This window comes from Choristoneura fumiferana, chromosome 13 (genome assembly GCF_025370935.1).
Source record: "Choristoneura fumiferana chromosome 13, NRCan_CFum_1, whole genome shotgun sequence".
Lineage (NCBI taxonomy): Eukaryota > Metazoa > Arthropoda > Insecta > Lepidoptera > Tortricidae > Choristoneura > Choristoneura fumiferana.
The window spans coordinates 19,712,817-19,733,648 of NC_133484.1; the positions used below are offsets into that span (position 1 = coordinate 19,712,817).

Genomic DNA, 20,832 nt, shown 5'->3' on the forward strand with positions numbered 1-20,832 from the left:
GAAACGAATGCTCTATACACGCGTTCTGTACTATTAGGCCAGAGATGATAAGTTGAAGTAACAGGATACTGGCTTTTGCCGAAAATGTTTCTCCCAAAATGATTAATTTCGTAACTGTTTCATGTGGATATGGACAAACTGAAACTGAAAAACTATTCAGGATATATCTCAGGACTACCCTGTAGAAAAAGGTTGCCTGGAAGAGATCGCTCTTAAGCGATAAAGCCGCCTATTGCTGACCTTGTAATTTTCTCTCTGTGTATCTGTTTACTGTATCGCTTACTATTTCCGGTGTACAATAAAGTCTTTCTATTTTATTGTATTGTAGAAGTTGAAGAACCCTATAGGTTAGGTTAGATTAGTTTTATAACAATCCATAATGTAAAGTTTCAAATTAAAGCGTTCGCCCATATGACAAATGGGAAATGAATGATGTGGAAAGAATTAAACACGCATAATTTCGTTTAATATATTTCCTTTATAAAAAAATTATAACTGAAATAACAAATTGACAAGTTCTTTTTCTCGGCCTCAGCCTCAGGCAACCTCAGGTCGAGGCCACCTTTAAGCTTCCAAAGTCAATAAAAGCTTTTCACTTCACTGACGTACAAATGTAATCATACTTACCTTTATGAGAGCGGTAACGACGTATTGAACATGAAACGTTCATGAGACGTTACTCAAAAAGTCATATTACAAAAAATTCACATAATTTTCAGGTAGTTAAATTTTTTTCGGAATAAAAGTTAATATACAGAGCGATCGTAATTTTTTAACGGCGCGGCTTTATTAAATGCCCAAAATATAATAAAGAGAGTAAATTGAAATAATTATAGGAATAAAGTAGGTTTTGAAGGAAGGCTTTTGATGTCCGAAGTTAATTGGCAGGGAAATTTTCAATAAAAATATTATATAAAGGTTATTATTTTCATTGTAACGACCAAGTCAATGTAGTGATCTAATTAAAAATGAACGCATGTTTAGCTTAGACAAAAAAAAAACAATATAAAATAAATGGAATTATTAGTATAAAAAACCTTTTTTTTTGCTGACTGTACTTTTTGCTGACGTTACTTGCATGCAACTTAAATATTTCTACCAATTTTCAAGTCAATCCGACCACTGGAAGTGGGTCGAACTGAACTTGACCCAAAAACAACTACAAACATGGCAAAATATAAAAGCTTGTAAAAACAAACCCTTATGGGATCACTTTGTCGTCCGTCTGTCTGTCCAGACAATAATATATATTAAGACAATACCTACTTTATTTTGATCCCGTTCACTTAGAAGTTTGATTTTTTCATTGCTAAGGGATAGCAGACTTGAGTAGCTTCTTGTAAAAACTTACGATGCGTTACAGGGGCGGGAGGGGGGTTTCAAACTACGCGTTACGTCACAGTTTTTTTGTAACAAGTACATACTATAATGTCCTCAAAAGTGGGAAATTCGCATCATCAGTTGTTGTTCTTGGCCTATAAATGCTCTCATGCTATGTTGCCAGTGTGTCTGTGTCAAGAAATGCCAGCTTAATTCGGAAACTGCTACAGAAAAGCTTAAAAAAATGGTAATTTGGGTGTTACGTAACTTTTAGGAAGGGGAGGGGGGACAAAAAAAATGTTACGGCGCGTTACATGGGGGGAGCGGGGTCAATAATCTCCAAAAATTGCGTTACGTATTACTTGAACGCCCGCTACGCGCCTAAAAAAGGGGTGGCATTAGGTTCCAGTGGTCGGATTGGCTTGAAAGTTGGATGACAACAGGGCTTGTTAACGTTACCAAATTCACAGTATAAGTAACGTTAAATAACGGTAAAAATCATAAAAATACCTAGTACCGGTATTAAATTTTAACGTTAATTGATAACTTAACATTATTTAACGTTACCTAATTACCGTTATTTTTACCGGTAAATTTACTTTACATTGTAGGGCTTGTTAACGTTACCCAATTCACATTATTATAACGATACCGAAGTAACACTATCGGTAATTTTTGCTATGCTACCGAGTGTTACCAATTTAGCTCGTGCATACTCGCTCGATAAATGAGGATAATTGTCATGGTGATTACACTCATTAAATAAAACCACTTCAGTATTTAAATAATTGTCTATTCGTTCTACATATTGATACAATCACCATTTTCCAATCAGTCCAGTGTTGCCCGCATCACCACAGACAAGACACCACATGTCTTACATCTCCCTTTTCCACTATACAATAAAGAACCCATACTTTAACATTCATAATCACTTAAATAACTAGGCATCTTAAGTACCCTGCCAGACCTGGATACTTTAACATTATTGTTAAAATCATTAATGTTCTCATTTCTACTACAATTATTAATATTTTCATTACCATTTAAGTTATTAACATTTTGATTAGATTCTGTTATATTTTTAGACAAATCATCTTGATCCAACTTAAAAGTTACTCTTCTAGGCTTATTATAATTTGTTAAAGGTGACCCCCTAAACACATGATATCTATTCCTCTTAATAACTGAATCCCCTGTATTAATCATATAATTTCTATACTTATCTTGTTCTGTAACTATTCTTCCTCTAAATTTTTTATTACTATTTTTATCATGAAAGTATACATTTTGCCCCTTTTCAAATCTCTTTATCTGACCTTTATTTTTCCTTTCATGATAATATTTATATTTTTCCCTCCTTTCTTCTACTTTTTGCTTTACCATGTTATAATTTACTCTTTTAAAACTGCTCTTAGTCGGTAAAAAAGATGATACTTGTCTTCCAAGTAACAACTCATTAGTTGATTTTAACTCTTTATCTATAGGTGTATTTCTATATTCCAATAATGCCAAATAAATATCTTTTTTCTCTTCTATGCACTTTTTAAACATCTTTTTTATCGACTGAATGTGCCTTTCAATTAACCCGTTAGACCTAGCATAGTAAGGTGATGAAGCTATATGTTTGATTTCCCATTCTCTACAAAATTCCTTAAATTGTTGACTTTTATATTGAGAACCATCATCACTATACAATATTTTAGGACTACCCCATCTAGCAAACACTGTCTTTAATGCTTTAATATGACACTCTGATGACTGATCTTGTAATTCAATTAGCTCAACATATTTTGTTAAGTAGTCTATGACCAACATATATATCTTGTTGTTGAGAAAAAACATATCAGCCCCTACTATATCCCATGGTTGATTACTCAATTCTCTCAACATTAATGGTTCATAAGAGTGAGATTTTTGATACTTTAAACATAAATCACAATTTTTAATTAAATCCTCTAATTCTTTTATCATAAATGGCCAGAACAACAAACTTCGGATTCTATTTTTACATTTTTCCAATCCCAAATGATTATAATGAATTTTTTTCAGCAATTCTTTTCTCATACTTCTTGGTACTACTACAGCAGTGTTTTTAAAAATTAACCCGTCTGAAATATATAGCTCATCTTTAATAGACTGAAAGTATTTTAGTTGGAGTGGGATTTCTTTAGCTGATGGCCATACACCTTGTATATAATTAATCAATAAATATAAATCTGAGTCTTTCTGTGTTTCGCTTTTTAATTTATCCCATGTCTCTTTCTTTAAATTAATACCTTCTTTTACAAGACAGACATGCATTTCAACCTGTTCATCCAGTTCTTTGTTACATATACTGTCATTTACATAAGATCTAGATAATGCATCAGCCACTAATAGTTCTTTACCTGGTCTGTATTTTATTTCTAGGTCATATCCTTGTAGTTTAAGTCTTAATCTTTGTAATCTTAGTGGAGTCTCATTCATGGATTTTTTAGCAATATGCTCTAAGGGCTTATGGTCCGTCTCTACAATTACATGCCTACCATAAATGTATTGGTGAAATTTCTGACAACCATACACTATAGCCAATAATTCTTTTTCAATTTGGGCCCAATGTTTTTGAGTTTCGGTTAACGCTTTAGATGCATATGCAATTGGTGCATTATTTTGAAGTAGTACTGCTCCTAAACCAGTGCTACTACTATCTACAGATAATGTTATTGGACTATTAATATCAAAATATTTTAAAACTGGTTGTGATGTTAATACTTCTTTTAACTTTTGAAAATCTTTTTTCTGTTTGTCACCCCATATAAATTCTGAATCTTTTTTTAACAATTCCCTGAGCGAATATGTAATATCTGATAAATTTGGCACAAATTTTGATACATAAGTGACAATGCCTAATACAGTTTGTAATTGTTTTTTACTCTTTGGCTCTTCCATACCAATAATGGCTCTTATTTTTTCAGGATCAGGTCTGACCCCTTCGCTACTCAATATATGACCCACATACTTAACTTCGGTGACCCCAAATTGACATTTATCTTTATTGAACCTCACACCTGATTTTTCTGCTTGTTCTAATACCTGTTTTAACCTTAAATTGTGCTGTTCCAAAGTTTCCCCCCATATTATAAGCTCATCAACATATTGCTCAACCCCTTGTATATCTTTAAATATATCTGCAAAACATTTACTAAATACCTCTGGTGACGAATTTAAACCAAATGGTAATCTTTTATAACAATATCTACCGAAGTTCCCTGCATTAAAAGTTGTATATAATTGACTGTCCTCACTCAATTTAATCATGTAAAACCCTTTTGAAGCATCTAAGACACTAAAGTATTTTGCTCCGGGCATTTTGGCTACTAATTCCTCAAAAGTGCTCATTTTATATCTTTCTCTAATAATATTTTTATTTAAATTTTGAGGATCTAGACATATTCTAATATTGTCACCTTGTTTACGGGTTACCACCATGGAACTCACCCACTCTGTTGGCTCAGTTACTTTCCTAATAACACCAAGTCGCTCCATTCTGTCCAATTCATTTTTAACCTTATCTTCTAACTTGAATGGAATTTTCCGGGGTCTTTCAGCTACTGGTATGCAATTGTCTTGTAATTTGATTTGATACTGATACTGTAATTCACCTAAACCTGAAAACAGATTATTGTGTTTTTGAAGTAATTGATCTACCTTGCTGTCAACTGTCTCAACGGATTTTACTATTCCTAATTTCACTGCAGTGGAATAGCTCAACACACCAGTTCTCGAACAATTTACTACATATAATGTTGTCAAACATTCTACATTTTTATATTTTATTTTGGCTTCACTAGTCCCTTTATAATTAATTACTGACCCATCAAAATTACTTAATTTGACCTCACTTTTACACAATTTTAATTTTAATTTTACTGATGTCTCATAGTTTATGATATCTACATGTGAACCTGTATCTATTTTGAAATTAACCTCCTGATTATTAACACTTAGTTTCATATACCAGTCTCTACTTACTGCATCACATTTATTCAAACACATGGCCGCAAAATGATTATATCTGCCACATATAATGCATTTCTTATTGAACGCAGGACAATTTCTATATTGGTGTTGTCTGCCACACTTCCCACACGCCTTTTTGTTGTTCCTCCATGGCGGTTGTCTTCCCCTGGATGCTGGTTGTCTGGTACTCGACGGTTGTCTGGCACTTGATGGTTGCCTAGTACCCGATGGCTGTCTACTTATTGATCTTCCTCGTTCTTTATTTTCCCATTGTTGATCTTCTTTCTTCATTCTTCTTGTATTTTCTGCACCTATTTTACCTATTTCTAATTTTCCTTTATTTTTAATATTGTCCATTTGTGTTCTAGTTGTTTCTGCTGCTCTGCATCTATGTATACACTTCTCCAGGTTCAGATCTTGAATGCGTAGTAAATTTTCCTTTAAGTCGTCGTCTAGAAGTCCCAAAATTATTTGATCTCGTACCAGCCCATCCTTCAAGTTCTCGAAATTACATTCCATACTTAGCTTTTTCAATGAGGTAACGAAATCCTCGAATGTTTCTCCCACTTTTTGTTTTCTACTGAAGAAAACGTGCCGGTTGTAAGTTTCATTGCTTGGTGGACTACAATGTGCTTCTAATTTTTCCAAAATATCTTTAAACTTGAGGCTTTCCTTATTTTCTAGTGTATTGTATACCGCTAGGCCTTCATCGCCCACGCTATGTAATAGTAAGGCACATTGTTGCTCATCCTTTAATTTTCCCTCAGCTCCACTTGCTATGAAGTATAGCTGGAATTTTTGTTTCCAATCTATAAAAGCCTGTTTTATGTTACTTGCGGATAAATTAAGCGGTGGCGGCGGCTTTAACATGTCCATTTTTTCTTGTCGGTAATGGCGTCGGTCACTTGTCCCTTTAGTTCTATTTATACTTCTTGTTAATGTTTTGTCCCACTAGTTTTTTGTTTGATATTTACTTTCTTCATTCATTTACGTCCGCAGCGCCATGTCATGGTGATTACACTCATTAAATAAAACCACTTCAGTATTTAAATAATTGTCTATTCGTTCTACATATTGATACAATCACCATTTTCCAATCAGTCCAGTGTTGCCCGCATCACCACAGACAAGACACCACATGTCTTACAATAATCTGCCATTTAACGTTACCCAAGCTTACCGGTAAATAGTAATATAAATACCGTTAAAATGATTTAACGGTACTTTTGAATTAACGTTAATTTAATGAATAGCTGATAACGTTACCATTTTTATTACCGGTAAAAAGTTGTATAAGTAACGGTAAATCGTTTAACGTTAATTATCATTTATCGGTTTGACAGTTGGTAACGTTACCACTTTTTAACGGTATTTAAAGCCCTGGATGACAATGCGAGTACAGCCAACAAAAAGTACAGTTAACAAAAAAAGCTTACGCATTAAAATGTAATTTTACAGAAAATTACTTTACTTAAAAGTAATACTGGTCATAGATTGCTCTCTATCTCATCTGTCAGTAAGTGTAGTGCAGATAAGGCCGAAGATGTAGTTCACTGATTCATAAACAGCCCATTCACTCTGGCCTTGAATAGCTCCAAAATTATAATACTCGTGGAGAATTTGATCCGTCGGTGTTCAACAGTTAGTTAGTTCCAAAACTGGGACAATCACCCCATGTTGGGATTAAACTTAACTTCGCGAAGAGTAACGAACAAGGAGACAACCGCCGTAACCCGTAACCAATCTAGTCGCCGAGTTACTAAGTATTATGCTAACGTCTCAAAATAGAGACTGTCGCTTGACTATCACAAATTGAATCACCGCACGCACTGAGTTTCATGGTACCAGGGATTCAGTTCTCGTCAAACGCGCGACCGGGTGAGCGAGCGGATATTGCTATTTCGTTGAATGCGCTTCGAGTGTGTCGTTTGGGTTTTCGCGTGGTGTTCTATTTTATACAGTTTTCTTCTCGACACAGGTCGAAACGTTGATAAAACAATTGACTTTCTTAAGTGGTTGTTTTAGTGCAAATTAAATAAAAATAAAATAAATAACTAAATAGTTATCACGGGACAATTAAATCAATTGACTTAGGGGCTGTTTTATCACCCATTGATTAGTTTTATTTGACGGATACATGTGATGCCGTTTCCGTTTTTTTATTTTTATCAATGGATGGTGAAAAAGGGGGTTATTCTCAAAGTAAGCAAAGCTTGTGTTATACTTAAAATACATATTAAACACCCAAGACTCAAGAAAGAATATTCGTTTTTAACCCCCGACGCAAAAAGAGGGGTGTTAAAAGTTTGACCGCTATTTGTGTCTATCTGTCTGTATGTCTGTCTGTCTGCTTGTCTGTTTGCATGTCTGTCTGTCTGTCTGTGGCACCGTAGCTCTTAAACAGGTGGCCCGTTTTGAATGCGATTTCTTTTATTTGAAAGCAGATTTTCTAACGATGGTTCTTACACATGTTTCATCAAAATTGGTTCAGCCGTTTTTGAGATATTGATCTTTGAAGTGACAATGTCGGGGGTTTTCCAATTTTTTGTTGGGTGGGTTAGTGTTCCTACAAATATCTGCACGTGCCCGAACGGGGTCGCACCCGGGACCTCAAGATTCATAGTCAAGTTCTCCAACCATTGGGCTATCTAGTCAAATGTTTTTACTTTGACTTTGACTGCGGCTTCCATTCCCCATATCTCCTTGTTTCCGTGGAATCAAAACATTTCGTAGAATTTTGCGCCGCGTCTACGGCGATATCAATCATGCTTAGAATCTACATGCGTAGGCCGGCACAAAGAAACAGCGAGAGGTGCCTCAAGGCACTGTGCTATAGAGGTGAACGTTATTTCACGTCACCGTATACAGTAACTGGTGACGTGCTGAATAACCAAATCACTGGTATCACGTCAAGCGACAAGTGGTGATTTTTGTAACGAGCTATTTTTGTGGTGATGCGATTTTCACCTCAACGTTACAGACGTCACGAGTAAGCACAGAGTAAAAAGATATAATCTTAACTTTATAAAACGGTTTTAAGTATGTATTAATAAGTAGGTACCTACCTACTGAAACCACCGACTATTCAGGTAAGTTATAAAATAAAATTACCTTGTCTAACCTAATTCTACGTCACCTAGATATGTTAAAAACTTCTCAAAATATTTTCAGTTTCAATTGGAGAAAAATTATACCAAACGATTATGCGACCAAATATGTGAATTTAGACAAAACAACATTCGATATGGAGGGCACCGAGAGGTTCTGCTAAGGAAGCCTTGTGATAACAACTCAATAAGAAATATTATTATACGAAGCAGACTTGATTCACGACTCGGTCGGTAGACGTATAAATATTCAATGAGGGGCGTAATTATAGGAATCAATGGATATTTATAAAACCTTGATGTCGATCTGAAATAAGACATAATGTAGAAGAACGGGAATCACCGACATAGCCAAACGAATTAGCTCATTGAAGTGGCAATAGGCTATATTGCACGGGGAAGGGAACAGAGAGCCTACTGCGAAATTCGAAAATCGAAGTTCGTATCGTACCATCCCTCCCACTCTCGTATTAAATAGTATAAGCGTCAGAGGAACGGAACGACACTAACTTCGATTTTCGAATTTCGTAGTAGCCACGCAGATGCCAGTTGGGGCCGAAAAGTTATTTTCTAACGAAACAGTTCATCTTTATGCTAGTCATAAATGTCATAATAAACAGTAACCGATAACGCATGAATGGGAACTTCCATATAATAGGCAGATCCTACATACTTATACACCCACATATTAAACTCCCAAGACCCAAGAACAAACATTCCTACTATCGGGAATCGAACTTGGGACTTCAAGCTTATAGTCAGGATAGTCAGTTTCTCTAACCATATGGCTGTCTAATTTTTTTAAATAAATAACGAGATTTTTTTTTTATTCGAATGGATGGCAAACGAGCAAGTGGGTCTCCTGATGGTAAGAGATCACCACCGCCCATAAACACCTGCAACACCAGGGGTATTGCAGATGCGTTGTCAACCTAGAGGCCGAAGATGGAATACCTCAAGTGCCAGTGATTTCACCGGCTGTCATACTCTCCACACCGAAACACAAGAGTGCAAGCACTGCTGCTTCACGGCAGGATTAGCGAGCAAGATGGTGGTAGCAATCCGGGCGGACCTTGCACAAAGTCCTACCACCTGCAAAATGAGATGGCTGTATGTATATTTATGACCTCGACTAAACATGTAACTCAAATAATGATACCTACCATATAATGTACGTATGTTTAACAAAACAATTTCCTCCGAGAAACAGGCGATAGAGAAGAAATTTGATCCTTATCGTCCCTCCGAGGAATGCGGGGAGACGTCCGTTAATTGTTCAATAAAATCCCTCTTTACGTTAAGTATGTTACATTTAATACTAAGCGTATACACTTTAGTGGTGTAAATGAATAGATATGCTAATAGTATCTGAAGGACGCAGACTGTGCCGATACATTGCGATATTGGCGACCGCGACACACGACCGCTACCGGTACCACTACCATGAGTTTACAGTGGCCGTACAAATAATTTACGCCGTCGCTATCGAGTACGGTCACTGTAAACTCATGGTAGTGGTACGGGTCGCGCAACCAACTGCGTAGTATTTGATATAATAGTCAAAAGAAAATAAAGGTTATTTGAGTTTCATCGGTAAAATTAAATGAAACATATCTTTGCATTTTAAGTGAATACATTTAATTGAACGAAAAAATTGTATTGTGTTATCTGTGGTGTTATGTTGTACTAATAAAACAATTTTTAGACAAGGAATGTTACATTACAAAGAATTTTTACCAATGAAATTGACGTGGCTCCTACTTTCTTTTGGGAAGTAAATAGAGGTAAATAGTAAATATTATGAAGCATTATGCGACCCGACAAGCGTCCGTGTCGTGCGACTAAGTTCATACCAGGGATGTTACAGAGCTCCGATGTCGGAACATCCGTTTGGTTTTACACATCCGTTTCGGTTCCGGTTCCGTTACTTTTGAAACAGATTATATCGGATGTCAATGCTTAGCGCGGCGGCCGAATTTGAACAGCGTACATCAAAAACAAACGCTTGCCACGTGCTACACTAACACCACGTCCACCTATCACTTAGGCTCCGGTTCTGGTTCCGGTTCCCCTTTCGGTTCCAATTCCGTTTCTGGTCCCGATAAACTAAATTGAAAACACCTGGTTCCGCTTTCGGTTCCGATAAAACCTCATCTGCTACATCCCTGGTTCATACTATGCAATGGGTCGCGGTCGCATGTCGCGGTCGCCAACATCGGAATGATACTCGCTTGAGAGCTTCAGTGTCCTCTGTTGGTAACTACGACCTCTGGACTCCAGCTCTGGAAAAATCACACTATTTTCTCAAGAAAGTCGTCATGACGAGACTAGAAAGATGGACGGATGACCTGGTTAAAGTCGCGGGTTCACTATGGATGCAAGCCGCTTCCAACCGAGGCAACTAGAGCTCTACAGGGAGGCTAATGTCCAACAATTGGCGTCCTATGGCTGATATGATGACAAGTCGTCATGATGGTTCACTATCCATCCATCCATAGCAGCCCTTAGTTCGTCCGCCTTCGGACATAGGCCTCCTCTCCATTCCTCCACGCCTGGCGATCGACAGCCATATGCATCCATCCACCACCCGCCTGTCGGCAGATATCGTCCATCCACCTCATTGGTGGTCTCCCTCTACTGCGAGTGTTTCCACGAGGTCTCCACTCCAGTGTTCGCCTCGCCCAACGACCGTGGTTCATCCTGGCAATGTGCCCTGCCCATCTCCACTTATTCCTCTCGATCTCTCCCACCACGTTTCGAACTTTTGTGACTCGTCTGATCCACTCATTCCTTTTTCGATGCATGACAGTTATCCCGAGCATTGACCTCTCCATTGCTCTCTGTTCATTGGATGGTTCACTATACCGGTCCTTAATCGACTACATAAAAAAATAAGCATATTACCTACTACTGAATGAAAACATCTTGACGCCGTGGTGGCCTAGCAAAGGATAGTGGATTCAATTCCAACCCCGGCTCGCATTTCTGAGTTTTTCAAAACTCATTGTGCGGAATTAATATGAAATTTACCGCGAGCTTTACGGTGAAGGAAAATATCGTGAGGAAACCTGCACAATCCTGACAAGCAATTCAGTGGTGTATGTGAAGTTCCCAATCCGCACTGGGCCCGCGTGGGTACTACGGCCGTATATTGGGACGTATATTTTGACGACCAGTAGGCCTAGTGGCAAGAGAACCTGAGTACGAAGCTTGAGGTCTCGGGTTCGATTCCCGTGTCGGGGCAGATATTTGTATGAAAAATACGAATGTTTGTTATCGGGTCTTGGGTGTTTAACATGTATTTAAGTATGTATCTATCTATATAATTATATTTATCCGTTGCTTAGTACCCATAACACAAGCTTTGCTAAGCTTACTTTGGGACTAGGTCAATTGGTGTGAAGTTCCCGTGAGAAACATGTACTTATAGGCATTAATGAGTATAACAATACTTTTTGTATAACTTGTTGAGGTTCTTGCCGGTTGCTCCTCAACAAAGGTTGTCCGAATCGGCGATGGATTTTTCAACGCTCAATAGTGCTTGTTAGTCTAAACTGAACAAAGACACTTTGACTTTGACTTTTAATTAAACGTAAACCGAGTAGCTTTTCCCGAATTATTTCCGATATCAAAAGCGACTCCGCTGACAAATCGACGCAATATTTCGATCGAATCAAATAACAGCAGGGCTACTACGCAACTCGAAACTCGAAGTTCGTGTCGTGCGGTCCCTCTGACACTTATACTATTTAATACGAGAGCGAGAGGGACGGTACGATACGAACTTCGAGTTTCGTAGTAGCCCTGCAGAGGACGGCCACGGTCCCTCGAATTTCTTAATCACTTGTCTTGAAACCTTTGAGAGTAAACTACAAATAAGTACCTAATTATTTTCAAACCTTTTTAACGTTAAGATCAACGGAGCGGTTTAATTGGTAAGGCTAGTAGTAAGATAGTAGTAGGTAGGATATTTTACGTATCGCTTAGCATAAAGGAGCGGCGACACCGCTGCTTAAAAAACGGTGACGGTACGGATTGCAGTGACGCATCGCATGCGCATCGTTTAGTGCATGCTCTCCACACCGCTGCTTAATAGTACATTGTGTCTTAAGGGCGGTAAATAAGGAATTACGAACAAGAGTCTATTAGAAGCCCGAAATCGAAGTTCGTAATTCTGGTACCGCCCGTGCGACATACAATGTTTTTCATCACATTTGCGAGTAAAATTGTATAATTCTAAAAGAAAAAATATAATCCTTCCAAATATTGCCGATACCTTAGGCTGCGCTCTTGGCAGCGTCGCCCTCCCCCTCTCGCATCATGCGCCTGACGTGCGTGTGCATGTGGTTCTTCTGCTACACCATGTACAGCAGCACGCACAGCACCATCAGTACGGGCACTGACTCATTTACCGACCTTGGGCTTCATGACAAGCACATTAAGGTCGAGGGTATTATTTGGGGGGTTGCGACCAAGGTAGCCTGCATGTTACGACACTGTTTACGAGCAAGTGTGATGAAAAATACGCAAACGGTGCGTAATCGCAAGTGACGTGCCGTAAACGTCAGGACTTTACCGCATGCTCTCCACCAAAAGTCGTGACGTTTACGGAGTCACTGCGATTCCGCACCGTCTGCGTGTTTTGAGCAGCGAGCATGCGATAAAAACGGTGAGCATACGATACGTCACTGCAATCCGTACCGTCAAAGTTCTTTAAGCATCGGTGTGTCCGCTCCTTAACACTCTAAAGACAGAGAACAACTGAGTTTCACTGTGTAAATCCATTTCAGAAAACGCGTTGCTAAAAAACTAAACTAAACTAAAATACCGTACCAAAGTCGATGCCATTAACCGTTGGGGAATCCCGTCCTGCAGAGACGATTCTGGCTGAACCACCAGAATGTCACAACCTGATTATTACATTGTCACCAGATTTGCATAAGTATGCCAAATTTCAAGTCGATCCGACCTCTGGAAGTGGGTCAAATTCAACTTGCAAGATTTAACCCTCACAAAGTACACATTGCAAGTTTGTAAAATGTCGCAATCTGTACAAGTCTTTACATTTGCTTGAAATCTTGCAAGTGACTTTTTTATACCTGCTGAGCTGGCAACGTTGCATTTTTGTTAGTTTTTCTCGATTATTCCATAAAAATTGAATGAAAATTAAAAATGTGGTCTCAGCGGCGTCTTTAGCCCATGTAGCGCCCGTGTGCAATTATTACTTTAGCGCCATCTAGGAAAAGCGCGGTCAAAATGGAATAGGTACAAAGTGCCGCGGCCGGCGCCCCTAAGACCACTGCGCCCGTGTGCAACGCACACCCTGCACTATAGGTAAAGACGCCTCTGTGTGGTCTGATAGAAAGTTCTATCAGCAGCTAGCTCAGCAGGTATAAACGCCCTTAAGCGACTCCCGGCATAGTATAGAATATCATTATACTTAAAGGTCTTTCAAAAACATAGGTTTGCTAAGATCATGTCGATTAAGGTTTTTTTTTTGCAAAACAGGTACTATTCAAGCTTCAATTAAAATGGTATTTTTTGTTATGCCTTTGTTACATATTTTAATTACTATCCAAACCAATACCTTCAATTTGAAATTGCTTGACTTAAAACCCAACTGTTTGACCTTCCAAACCCCCCCATCCATAACATCAACCATTTTAACACAAATACAATAATAACGAAGTAATCGAAAACAGGAAGTGAGCACTGAGCAGCTCTGATCAACATGACATCCCCCCTTTTGGCGGAACACTCACCCCCTGAAAGGGGGGCGAGGGGGGCGCATTACGGCGCGTTATATTTAAGTGATACTTCCAACGACCGTGTAAATAACCTAACTATAGTCTGTTTTAGGGTTCCGTATCCAAAGGGTGCCAGCGGGACCCTATTACTAAGACTCCGCTACCTGTCTGTCTGTCTGTCACAGGGCTCTGTCTCTTGAGCCGTAATAGCTAGCTAGATACTTGAAATTTTCATTTATTGCATTTATATGCCTTAGTTTGTTTTCAGCAAGAAACTGGAATGAATGGAGATTATGGTCACCTTACTCTTTCAATCTTTATTTACATGTTGATTGACTTTGACGTACCTAATGTGACATTATTACTCATAATTTCTTAAGTATTTTAGCAAAGATGGTTAGTTTCCAAAAAGGTTGGAGATTAAAAAGTAGGGTGACCATAATTTTAAGTTAAGACTTTTTAACATTATAATAAATGAATACCCATAAGACATATCAGTGTTTAAATTAAAGCATAAACAGTTCATATTAAATATATTGACCCGGATAACTCACGTCTTAAATCGAGTTTAGCTCGACATAGTGGTTGGTTAAATACTCGTGCTGCGTCATCGGTGTGTGTGAACGTACCTTTACAGAGCGATGTTGTTAGTGTTGTGTGCTACCCTACATTTGACAGTTGTAATGATGATGAAAACGCGGGTAGTTGTGTGCCGGTGTCAGTTTCGTCGGGTAGTCGCGCGAGCAGAGCGGCGGCGTGTTGCAGCAGCCGCCGAGTCGCGTTGCTCCGAAGACGAAGGGCTACGGATTAGCCCGAAACATGTCGAGCTAAACTCGATTTAAGACGTCAGTTATCCGGGTCAATATATTTAATATGAGTGAGTCTCACGGTAGTTTCATGTTCAAAATCATAAACAATTCACATCACGCCTGTATTCCCAATGGCAGAGCACACGAAACGTTACCGCTTCGGAGCCACTTTTAGCAATCACACAGTTCACGTCACAATCATTTACTGAGTCACAAAATAATAGTTGGAATCACGACCCCGTGGTCATCCTGTACTTCTGTTTGTGACTTTCAAACAATTAATTTAGTTATAATTATTTGACAATAGATAAGTGACGTGGGCGACTTGAAAATTAATATTGATAGCGCCTATAATTGGGCCAGTTGACTTGAGTTATCCTCTACGAATTCCGATACTGAGAATAGCTTCAATTCAGTCTATTTCAGTTAATTATTATTGTTAGCGTTAGAGATGTTAGTGTTATTAGAAGCCGTGGTGGCCTAGTGGTTTGACCTATCGCCTCTCAAGCAGAGGTTCGTGGGTTCAAACCCCGGCTCGCACCTCTGAGTTTTTCGAAATTCATGTGCGGAATTACATTTGAAATTTACCTCGAGCTTTGCGGTAAAGGAAAACATCGTGAGGAAACCTGCACAAACCTGCGGAGCAATTCAATGGTGCGTGTGAAGTTTCCAATCCGCACTGGGTCCGCGTGGGAACTATGGCCCAAGCCCTCTCGTTCCGAGAGGAGGCCTGAATACGACGCACTCATAGGTTAATTCATATTAAGTACGCTAAGGCTGTGTCTCCGCCAAAGATGAGCAAGGATGCGTAGCGAGGAATGTATTGTCATTAACCAATAGGAACGCTTAATTTACCTCGCCTCGCTCCGCTCAGCTGTTTCCACCAGAGATGTGCTGTGCGAGGATGTGTAAATGAAGCGTTCCTATTGGTTAATGAAAAACATATCCCTCGCAACACATCCTCGGACATTATTGGTGGAAACGCCTAAAGCCGAGTTTAGACCTGAAAGAAAAATCATGCAAGTTGCATTACACTGCGGCGCTCGATTGACCACTACAAACCCGTTGGCTTTACGGTCTCGCAATCTATTGCAACTTGCACGATTTTTCTTGCAAGTCTAAACTCGGCTTAAGACGGCAAAACGATATACCGCTTTTTTTTTTATTCGACTGGATGGCAAACGAGCAAGTGGGTCTCCTGATGGTAAGAGATCACCACCACCCATAGACAACTGCAACACCAGGGTATAGCAGATGCGTTGCCAACCTAGAGGCCTAAGATGGAATACCTCAAGTGCCAGTTATTTCACCGGCGGTCTTACTCTCCATGCCGAAACGCAACAGTGCAAGCACTGCTGCTTCACGGCAGGATTAGCGAGCAAGATGGTGGTAGCAATCCGGGCGGACCTTGCACAAGGTCCTACCACCTGCTTTTGGACGCCATACAGTTTTTGCGCAAGCCGTTTGCGCATACAAGTCGCAACTCGTACGTATAGCCGTGACTTTAAATTTACCTCGACGATTCGGCCACATTGCAACGGCCTTAACACGATTATTGTTAAGTACCTGGGCGACTGAGCTTTGCCCGGGCTAAAACTCGTTATTAAGCGTTTTCCCAGAGACAAGACCGAGCTATATCGATTTGTCATCCCCGAGATCCCCGAAATTGCTCGTTTATTTAAAGGCATTAGATTACCGACAAAAAGGTAGAATAAAGTATAGAGAAAAAAGAATTGGTTACCTCCCATAGGCCTATTTTTAAAATCATTACGGGGGTTGTGAAGACGATACTGCTGATAAAAGCCAAATAATATTAAAAAAAATGTGTTTATCAAAATATACAATATACCTACTCTCTATTAAAATACAAGTATACTATACTAAGGAGCTGTGGTGCCCTAGTGGTTTGACCTATCGCCTCTCAAGCAGAGGGTCGTGGGTTCAAACCCCGGCTCGCACCTCTGAGTTTTTCGAAATTCATGTGCGGAATTACATTTGAAATTCACCACGAGCTTTGCGGTGAAGGAAAACATCGTGAGGAAACCTGCACAAACCTGCGAAGCAATTCAATGGTGCGTGTGAAGTTCCCAATCCGCACTGGGCCCGCGTGGGAACTACGGCCCAAGCCCTCTTGTTCTGAGAGGAGGCCTGTGCCCAGCAGTGGGACGTATATAGGCTGGGATGATGATGATGATACTATACTAAGTAATACCTTCTCAAAGTTGCTTCGGTCACGTACTCTGCAGGTGTACACTCCCTCCTTCTGGACGACCAAGACCTGGTCCCCTCCATCCAGGACGCTGGTGTACCCGCCCTCTGTCACCAGCTCCCAGGTTATCTAATGACAAAGTAATAATACCTACTTTGAGTTTTTTTTACAATAAAGTGAAACACCATCATAATATTAAGAATCTCGCAGAATACAAGATATCTATTCCACAGCAAATTTTGTTGCATTTTTTTTTCTTTCTTTTATTTATAACTTACTTCCGGTCTCGGCCATCCCAGGACAGGGCACGGCAGCAGCACCGAGGTCCCTCCCGGCGCGGCCAGCTCGCGCTCCTCGAAGGTGGCGAGGAACTCGGGCTCCCGCGGCTCGGAGGGGCCCACGTGGAGCCTGCCCCCGTGGCTAACGGTGCTCTTGTTTAAGAATGTGTTCGTGGCTCTGCATCTATTATAAAAAAAAACAATAACTTCACTATTGAGCTTCATAATTACATTTTAATATAAGGTTTTTTTTTTGCCGATGCCGTGGTGGCCGAGCGGTTTGACCTATGGCCTCTCAAGCAGAGGATCGTGGGTTCAAATCCCGGCTCGCACCTCTAAGTTTTTCGGAATTGATGTGCGAAATTACATTTGAAATTTACCACGAGCTTTACGGTGAAGGAAAACATCGTGAGGAAACCCGCACAAACCTGCGAAGCAATTCAATGGTGTGTGTGAAGTTCCCAATCCGCACTGGGCCCGCGTGGGAACTACGGCCCAAGCCCTCTCATTCCGAGAAGAGGCCTAAGCCCAGCAGTGGGACGTAAAAAAAAATGTTTTTCCTAACTAGGTTAGCTGGAAGAGATCCTTTTTAGGGATAAGCTCGCCTTTGTTCTCCTCTCTGTGTATTTGTATTTTTATTTTTATGTGCAATAAAGAGTTTACATACATAGGTACATACGTATATAGGCTGGGATGATGATGATGATGATCATCCGATAAGGTTTTTTTTTTCAATCATGGTGATGGTGGTTTTGATTCAATGGTGTGTGTGAAGTTCCCAATCCGCACTGGGTATCTTTTGTTACTGACTGTAGGTACTTGCTTTGTCATCCAACTTATATACCTATGTAGTCAAGTGCAAAAATAAGTAGGTATCTATATATTCGAACCACTCAAAAATATGTTACACGGCCTTATTGCGTCGGAATAAGAGTCTGTGGTACTTATTTTTGAAACTTTGAACAAGTTCATATTTTTACACTTGACTGTACTATACCAAATTTCTGGAAGTGGGTCAAATTGAACTTACTTACAAGATTTGATCCAACAACAACAACAAACATGGCAAGTAAAATAAAAGCTTGTATTCAAAAAAAATCCTAATTAATACAAGCTTCTTTTACTGACTGTACTTTTTGTTGACTGTACTAGCATTGTCATCTAAGATTTCCGTACCAAATTTCAAGTCGTTGCAAGTTGCCATTAACCATTGAGGAGTTTCGTCCTGCGGAGACGATCCTAGCTGGATGACCGTATCACTACCTGTACCCCTAGTGTAAGTTATCGGTTACAAAATACGTCTCGATCGCGTTCGCGTTAAAATCTCAATTTATATGGAAACACGAACAGCGCCTCTAGCGGAACGTTTGCGATGTTCGTGTTTCTATACAAATTGAGATTTTAACGCGAGCGCGATCGAGACGTATTTTGTAACCGATAACTTACACTAAGGGCACTGATTATTGTATTGTCACTGTACGTATGTAAGTGAGTCAAATTTAACTTGCGAGATTCGACCCGCACAGTATACATACGCACATACCTACATCTACATTGCAAGTTACTCGTAGAAGCTTGTAAAATAGTACCACGGTCCGAGCTTACTTGGGTTAAGAACTTACCTATACAAGCCAACATCGGTTTGTCGAACGTCTGTTATAAGTAGCTGATTTTTCAACAAATAATATCTGAAACAAAATAAATTACACAGATTTAACGGGAGATAACGTTTTGCGGAAATTAAAAACGTACTTATATCATAAAATATTCCTTTGTTCGTAGCCGCTTCAGAAATACGATTTGGATGTTGTTTTTTTTATGGCATAGGGGGAAAACGAGTAAACGGATCGCCTGATGGTAAGCGATTACCGTCGCCCGTGGACACCTGCAACCCCAGAGGAGTCACAAGTGCGTTGCCGGCCTTTAATAGAATTGATCACCACAATGAGGGCTATCGCGAATGAATTCGCCGCTAGAGGCGCTAGTGTAGCGTGAGGTCTCTGAAATGTCAAATCTCATAGTTTTTGGGTGAGCTACGCGGGATTATTTATAATTAGAATAATTTTGTGAATATTTTGCAATATCTGAAATTAATTATGGCAAATATGCGTTCCGGGGCAATTAATGTCTGTGTTATGAGACAGTTTTGTCTTTCGGAAACCTTTGTCCTCCCTTTTTTCCGAACAAAACAGGGACTATGCAACACTGTGGCATGCTCGATATTTATATGGTACGGTTTTAAGGTGTATTAAATAAGATTTTAATCTAAACTTTGTTTTTACGCCCGTAATAACAGACTTTGAAAGCCATACTTAAAAACCTCACGCAACAGTGCGCCCTCTAGTGAGATAAAAAACTATAGCCCTCATTGGTATCAGTTCAATGACATCGTGTAAGAATTACTTTAAAGAACTGAAGATCTTGACTCTTCCTTGCCTTTATATTTTCGAAATTTTGTTATTCTCAAGAGGTAATATTAATATGAATCAATTTATAAAAATTCACGAGTTTGCGACTCCGTAATAAAATGAGTGCATTTCATTCTAAAACTGCATTCTTCAGGAAAAGTATACTAGGAATGGCACACAAAATATATAATAAGCTGCCAAAAGAACTGGTGACTATTACTGATGACAAATTGTTCAAATGTTCATCATTTAATTTGCTCGTAAATAAAACTTATTATTCGATAAATGAATACTTGACTGACATAAACTAATAACAAATATAATTATAATGGAATTTAATTTTGACATAGAAATTGTAATTCTTTGTTTTTGTAACTTTGACATTGTATTTATTGTGATAAGTGAGCATGCTGTGCCCTTAGCGTAAGTTTTCGCTTACAAAATACGTCTCGATCGCGTTAGCGTTAAAATCTCAATTTGTATGGAAACACGAACATCGCAAACGTTCCGCTAGAGGCGCTGTTCGTGTTTCTATATAAATTGAGATTTTAACGCGAACGCGATCGAGACGTATTTTGTAACCGAAAACTTACACTAGGGGTACTGTATGCTTAGTGTATTTTCCCGTTCACAAAATACGTCTCGATCGCGTTCGCGTTATAATTTCAATGTATGGAAACACGGACAGCGCCTCTAGTGAAAAGTTTGGACAGCAACTTTTGTGAGTGTAGGTTTGCTACGTAAACTATTTCGTCCGCGTATCGTAACCAAAACGGGCGACGACACCGCGCCTTGGACATATGGCGGCTACGTATCGAATCGACGATCGAACGCTCGATTTACGTCTTCGAATAGTAAACGAATGTTTTGTGAAAACGCCACACTAGAGGTACTGCATGCTATAACTATTGCACGCTATTTGTACGCCGCTAGGCAAAGCATAGTGAAACAA

At 39.3% G+C, this 20,832-nt stretch overlaps 1 protein-coding gene and 1 long non-coding RNA gene across 3 annotated transcripts in view; both read right to left on the reverse strand.

The window, feature by feature from the left end:
* Positions 1-20,832, reverse strand: part of LOC141434269 (protogenin-like) — a 169,865-nt gene that overhangs the window by 34,770 nt on the left and 114,263 nt on the right. For both annotated transcript variants that reach the window (XM_074096661.1, XM_074096662.1), the window contains exons 5-7: positions 19,095-19,160; positions 17,473-17,656; positions 17,198-17,323 (exon numbers count right to left, since the gene is read on the reverse strand). In XM_074096661.1, the coding sequence (XP_073952762.1) occupies positions 17,198-17,323; positions 17,473-17,656; positions 19,095-19,160 (376 nt within the window). The remainder of the gene's footprint in view (positions 1-17,197; positions 17,324-17,472; positions 17,657-19,094; positions 19,161-20,832) is intronic.
* On the reverse strand, positions 2,097-6,465 carry LOC141434286 (uncharacterized). Its single transcript, XR_012452035.1, has 2 exons — positions 5,335-6,465; positions 2,097-4,970 (listed from the first exon to the last, which is right to left on the reverse strand). It is a non-coding gene; the product is annotated as an uncharacterized lncRNA (long non-coding RNA).